This window comes from Dichomitus squalens (genome assembly GCF_000275845.1).
Source record: "Dichomitus squalens LYAD-421 SS1 unplaced genomic scaffold DICSQscaffold_55, whole genome shotgun sequence".
NCBI classification, from domain to species: domain Eukaryota; kingdom Fungi; phylum Basidiomycota; class Agaricomycetes; order Polyporales; family Polyporaceae; genus Dichomitus; species Dichomitus squalens.
The window spans coordinates 9,338-15,644 of record NW_006766937.1 but is presented as its reverse complement, the minus strand read 5'-3'; the positions used below and the strand labels follow the sequence as shown (position 1 = coordinate 15,644).

General features: G+C 53.3%; 2 protein-coding genes across 2 annotated transcripts; both read right to left on the bottom strand.

Annotated features, from left to right (window-relative positions):
* Positions 1-5,095: 5,095 nt before the first annotated feature.
* Positions 5,096-5,528, bottom strand: DICSQDRAFT_173966 (uncharacterized protein; the record flags this gene model as incomplete). Its single annotated transcript, XM_007369762.1, has 2 exons — positions 5,096-5,283; positions 5,375-5,528. The coding sequence occupies 2 exons, from the start codon at positions 5,526-5,528 to the stop codon at positions 5,096-5,098; spliced, it is 342 nt and encodes a 113-aa protein (XP_007369824.1).
* Positions 5,529-5,618: 90 nt separating this feature from the next.
* On the bottom strand, positions 5,619-6,027 carry DICSQDRAFT_173965 (uncharacterized protein; the record flags this gene model as incomplete). The annotated part of the gene is made up of 2 exons (XM_007369761.1): positions 5,619-5,848; positions 5,922-6,027. The coding sequence occupies 2 exons, from the start codon at positions 6,025-6,027 to the stop codon at positions 5,619-5,621; spliced, it is 336 nt and encodes a 111-aa protein (XP_007369823.1).
* Between the last annotated feature and the right edge of the window lie 280 nt (positions 6,028-6,307).

Below are 6,307 nucleotides of genomic sequence, written 5' to 3'. Positions count from 1 at the left end.
GGTTGTGATCGTGGATTAGATTTGGTAGAGCTAGGTCCGGGAACCTGTGACTCATTCCGAGGACTTGGAACTGACGCAGGTCGAGAGCGACTCAATTCTCCACGCTGTTCCACCAAGTTCCTCCATGATGTTTGTTTTTCTATCTCCTTTAAAATGTCTGTAGGGTGCTGTGATTCACCATAGACATTGCCCTCGCAGGTCGGTACTTTCCGCTCTCTCCCAGATTGGCGCGGTGAAGGCGCACGAGATCTGACCGGTGGAGGTGGCGGCGACACTGGGCGTTGCACAGGCACAGGCTGTTGTCCGCGCAATGGCTGCGGTACAGGAGGATTTGCCGGCGGTGCATTAGGTACGACGTCTCGACCTTTGCCCTTGCCTTTGCAGAAGGTTTTGGGAGCGGACGATGTGGTTCCTCATCGTCATCAGGGAGAAAAGAAGAAGTGGGTGCCTGGTTCGCAGGTTGTCCATTCTTTTCCTCTTCAGGCGCAGAAGGCTGCCTTTATCGTTTTGTTCTGTGTCCAGGACACTTGGGAAACATATGTTCATCAAACAGCGCTTGAGCGGCTGTAAAGATGACATTATTGGGCAAACACATGAACTTATGGTTGTGATTACCATCACCAACGCCGAGATAGACCATCAGCTCCGACTTGGGTGATAGCTTGTTCTTGTGAACCTCGTGTGGTAAGAAGACATAGGCACCGCATCCGAAGACTCGTAGCTGGCTAATGTCTGGTTTAGAACCATGCAGAACTTCATATGGAGTGCGCCAGTTGAGTCGTCGCATCAGAGTTCTGTTATAGACATGCGCTGCATGCCACTCGAATGAGAATTCCCACCATGATTGTGGTATGCAAGCATCGTGACGTATTGCCTCACCCTTTTCCATGATCGTGCGAATGATTCGTTCAGCACGTCCATTCTACTCATGGATGTTGGGAGCAGAGGGTATTCTTTCGATCCCACGATCCTTGAGCATGTCTGTGAAGGCGGTCAATTTCAACTCGCCTGCAGAATTAGATTTCCATTTCTGCACTTTGGCATTGAACTGGTTCTCGACATATGCGAGCCATTGCTGTGTAACTTTAAGTGCAGCAGCCTTTGTACAAAGTCCGATAGTCCATACATGCGACATGTAGTCGTCAAAGTACAGTATCTTGTGCTTGTACTTGTGGTATGAAGGCACAGGGAAATCCTTGAGATCTGAATGGATTAGCTCGAAAGAACGTGTCGCTCGACGAATGTCAAGCGGATGAGGTTGCGATGGCATTTTGCCTTTAGCACATCCTCGACAGATTGAGTCATGAAGAGGGAACTCAACAAGCGGGCACTTTTCGGTGTGTTTCCGTGCATGTTTCAGCACATCGTGCGAAGGGTGCGCGAAATGACGGTGAAGAGTTTCATAGTCAACAGCATTACTAGCTGCGACAGCATATCGCGCCGATCTAGGCTGCGTATGAGTGACGTATATAGTGTCATTCTCAAAGCGCGGTTTAAATGCGACCATAAGCTTATCATTCTGATAGAAAGAGATCTCAGCAGTGCTTGCATGTGCTTCTAATCCATCCTTGAGCAATGCTCCTAAGGATATAAGCTTATACGTGAGGTTGAGTACCATAGCGACATTCGTCAGCTTTAAGGTAGTTCCAAGCTCAGTTGGTATGATGACTGTTCCTTCGCCAATCATAGTAGTAACACCATCTGCCGTGTGTAACGGTTGAGGTGTACCGTAGTAATGGAAGTCGACATAGTCGTCGAGACAGAATGTAAAGTGCATTGAAGCACCTGAGTCGATCATCCATACTAGGTTGGGATCACTCTACTCAGTCGATGTTCTGCCTTTTCCTTTACAGCGCGCACACTCAGCATACGAAGAGTGGTGAAGACATATATTATCTTCTGTAGCTAATTGTAAGGGTGTAGCTACAGGTACATTGTCGCGCAGACCATCTATTCTACGAGAAGAACATGCGACACTAGTCACTGCAGGGTGCAGGCAGTCAATATACGACTCGTCAGAGGTCAAAGGATGGCAAACATACCAGGTCCTTTCGAAGAAATTGTCGATCTCTTCCTCAGCATCAGTTAGGCCGAGAGACACAGCATCGTCCACCTCGTCCATGAGATTGTCCAGACGCTCCCTGAGTGTTGGAGCGAGCCGCTCCTTGAGCGTGCGCTTGCGCTTGGGCGGCGGCACCGGCTCTTCCTCATCTGAGAACAGGGGGTCTTCCCCATCCGTTGTCAGAGGACTTGGTGCCTTTGTACGTCCAAGCCTTAACGCGGCAGTTCCACTCCTGATTGGAGATAGTTTGCGGCTGGTGTCTGGGCTGGACAGGCTGATGGACGCGCTGGGGACGTCCGAGGAGACGGTTTCCGTCTCGCGCAATGTTTCGGAGGAGGTTGTTGAGGAACCTGTTGAAGTGGGCAGCTGCCGCACGAGGTTCTCTAACGTCCAAATGCGCTCAGGGGTTGCCGGAATATCGAGCTCCTCTGCGAGGGATATGGCATGCGTGAGCGACAGGTACTTGTTGTTCTCTGTGGCCATGCAGACCGGCTTGCGCAGGAGGGCGCACGGATCCAGCACCACGTCCGGACCCTGAGTAATGGTCGGTGTGGTGACGGTGTCAGCAATAGATGTGAAGTGTGCATGTGGGTGCGCACCTTGCTGCTGTCGATGACCACATCCACCACGTTGCCCACGAGGGCGTCCTTGTTGCTGCTGCCCTTGAGGGTGCTGCTGTTGCTGCTGCTGCTGCTGCCCCTGAGGGCACTGCTGCTGCTGGCAGAAGGAAGGGTCGGGGCCCTTGCGCTTGACAGCTCTGAGCTTGTTCGCACTTGTGCGCGATTGGCCCTGGCGGCCTTGACGCTGCTCCCAATGGAGTACGACCTGCTGGCGGATCCCAGCAAGGGTGATCGCCTCAATCGCAGTCTTGCCCGTCGCAGGCTTCAAGCCAGCGATGTAGAGCTGGATCATCGGATCCATGTTGGAAGGGAGCTTCGCCATGAGCATCATGCCCTTGACGTGGTCGGCAACGACGAACTTGTTCGTCTCGAGACATTGAAAGTACGCCTCGAACTTGTCCAGGTTGGGGACAGGGTTCGAGTCGGCCGGAACAGTGAGAGCGAGGGCAGCACGGAAGTCTTGGTAGATAGCTGGCACGCCAGGCTTGCCATAGGTGGTCTCGAGGTAGTCCCAGATCCCCTTGGTGGTCGTCTGAGACGACACAGCGCTATTAACGCTGGGAGCAAGGCGAAGGCTAATGTTGTCTTGGGCCTTGAGGTCGGCGTCAAGCCAGGCCTTCGCTTCTTCGGCGTTGGTAGGCTGAGTGTTGATGATCGAACCCCACTGGCCTTGAGCTTTAAGGTACAACTTCATCGGCTGCGCCCACTTGAGGTAGTTGCGGCCATCGAAGGCGGTAGGGACTGCACTGTAGAGAGCACCAGACATGATGTCGAGAGGTATGGTTCTAGAAGGGAGACTTATCAGCCACACACCTTCAAAGAACGCAGTCGAGGCAGAGAGAGATCATGCCGACATAGGTTACCTCTCTGTGGCACTGTAGGCAGCGACGAAGCGTGCCATAACAGTCCACAGCGTAGGGCTGAACATGGATCATCTGTGGCTCGATACAGAGTCTTACCCGCGGGTGTTTGCGGCTCAGTCACCGTGATCCAGATCCGCATAGAGATCCGGAGCCTCAGATCCGGATCCATCATCCGCGGATCAAGCCGCAGAGGGAGCCGGAGCCTCTGCGGGTTGTGGCTCATATGGATCATATGTTCGAACCTCACCTGTTTGACAGGCCATTGCAATGACAACCAAGCAAGATATTGTACAGTAGATCATAACTAATATATTTCTAGGATACGTGGTGCGTATCAGGAGCAATCTGTGGCCACGAGCAATGGTTATTGCCTCGCCGCCATGGCCGTCTGGTTTGCCTAAACAACGGGACCCTAGCATGCACGAGCTGACATCGCTGTACGTCCCTTTCATGCCATTCGCCCCAAGGAGGTGACCGTGGTGACCACAGGACGAGCTTGAAAGGAGCAGAGTCACAGCAGATGCGGAGGGGCAATCTTGAGACAGACCGGATCGCGAGCGAAGCTGAGGGCAGGAATTGTGTCGACCTGACCACCGGACGTCCCTATTATAGAGCGCAAACGTCGAGTACTTGTTATCTGAAGGAAATTAGTAGGCTGCGCAGTGGAGAACAGTACGGGACTTCCCTCGTCCTTGTCACAGACGTTGGACAGATGCCCCTTTTTGCCGTCCATTCCCTCCCCTTTGACGCCCACCTTCCATTTTCGGACCATTTCCTTTCCTAGCCCATCCCAGTTTGGACACTGTAGATACGTTCCCACAGCCGCATGCTACGTTCCCGTGATCAGGGATATCAGTTAGATAAATTTTTTGATCCTTATAGTTATGGTAAAATGCGAATTATTTTGCCATAAAGTTATAGGGCACCCTCCAAATATTTGAGATGGTTTGAGGAACATCCCTCCCAGATATTCGAGGCGAACCGCAAATATTTGGGATGTATGGAGGGAGCAAGGGGAGGAGGGTACCTCCTCCCCCAAATATTCGCTAAATATTTAGTGTCAGCGCTACATAGCGCTACCAAGTAGGGAGGAACATGATTGCATGGCCCCTCCAAATATTTGAGAGCCTTATGAAATATTTGAGCATATTTCTCCTGTTGAGATGTGCCAGACCGCCACACATATTTGATAAATACTTCGCAAATATTTCACCCAGATATTTGGAGAATATCTGGTCCTCCAGCTAGAGCAGTATGCCCTTGCACACCTCATGGACTAACACATACCCAAGATATATTTGTTGTACGGGACGCATACTTACAGCGCCCTTACACACGTCTACAACAAGCGCATGAGCACGCATTCGACACCACGCGCAAGACGTCCCCTCCCGCCACACCGCCTCCCACCGCTGTCCTTCCCTCTCCCTCTATCTACCCTATCTCACCCGGCATGATCTCAAGGTTCCGCACTTTATGCGATGTGAGGTGAGCTCTCCGCAAGTGAGGACAGAACGAGCTAGAACACGCACGACCCGATCTTCGAACATTTACCATTGCATGCTGGCACGACCGCACGCCCTATTATTGACGACCATCTCCATAGACCGTAGCAACAGCATCGAGCTCTTCATGCGCCCTAGGAACACCTCCAAGACTGTGTGCGAGAGCGTGACGGAGAGCACGAGGGGCTTAGTCTTCTCCATGAGCGGGGGGGTCTTCAGGTTGTTCTGGAACCCTGACCTCACGCCGATCGGATACTGTAGCTGCAGCCGCCACACGCGTGAGGGGAACAGCGGGATAGGGGCACTCATCTCGAGACCACCGACCCATCTCCTGCTTGACGGAGAACTCTATGTGGAACGTGAGGTGGCAGAGGTTGGAGAACGTGCGGGCAAGCGCGGATATCTTCGCGATGCAGCCGTCGATGTGGAGCATGTGCACGTCCAGCCAGACGTGTGGTTCGATGATGCTCTCGAGCATGCAGCCGCACTCCCGGAGCCTGATGTGCCGCAACGACTCGACATACCGTCCGAACAGCGTGACGTCCCCCTGTGGACGCGGCCCGTCCTTCTACAGCCCGTTTTCGATGCCTTGCAGCTTGCCCCGGTGCTGCGAGATGGCCTTGAGGCAGGTGTGGCCGGTGTAGTACGGCGAGAGCACCTTCAGTTGGTCGAGCTTCGTGACGGCCTCATAGACGGCCGGATGAGACTGGAAGAGGGGCTCTGCATCGCGTATGTGAAGAACATGCAGATTCACCGCAGCGGAGAGGACCTTGGTGAGAAGGCCGGCGGGAGAGAAGTCTGCACCCCATCCAAGGCGTCCACCAGAGCTAGCCGGGTGGGCGAACACGCTGTTCGAGCAGACGCAGCGCACGAAAGGCCTTAGCGAACTCAGGCTTGTTGTCACGGACGTTGGACAGACGCCCCTTTTTGCCGCCCATTCCCCTCCCCTTGACGTCCACCTTCCATTTTCGGACCATTTCCTTTCTTAGCCCATCCCAGTTTGGACACTGCAGATACGTTCCCACACCCGCATGCTACGTTCCCGTGATCGCCATGCCTTTGCCTTTTCCTTCCCGCCCTTTGTTCTCCCTTTGTCATCTTCACTGCCTCGCTCTCGCGCCTTGTCTTTGGTTGCTAAGCAGCCCTTCTAGTATATAAGGACCCCTTAGGCACTCCCTAGTCCCCATCTCGACCTCTTGGTCATTGGGACTAGGTGAGTGACCATAGTGTTGTATCTCCCTCCGATTGCTAATGTAT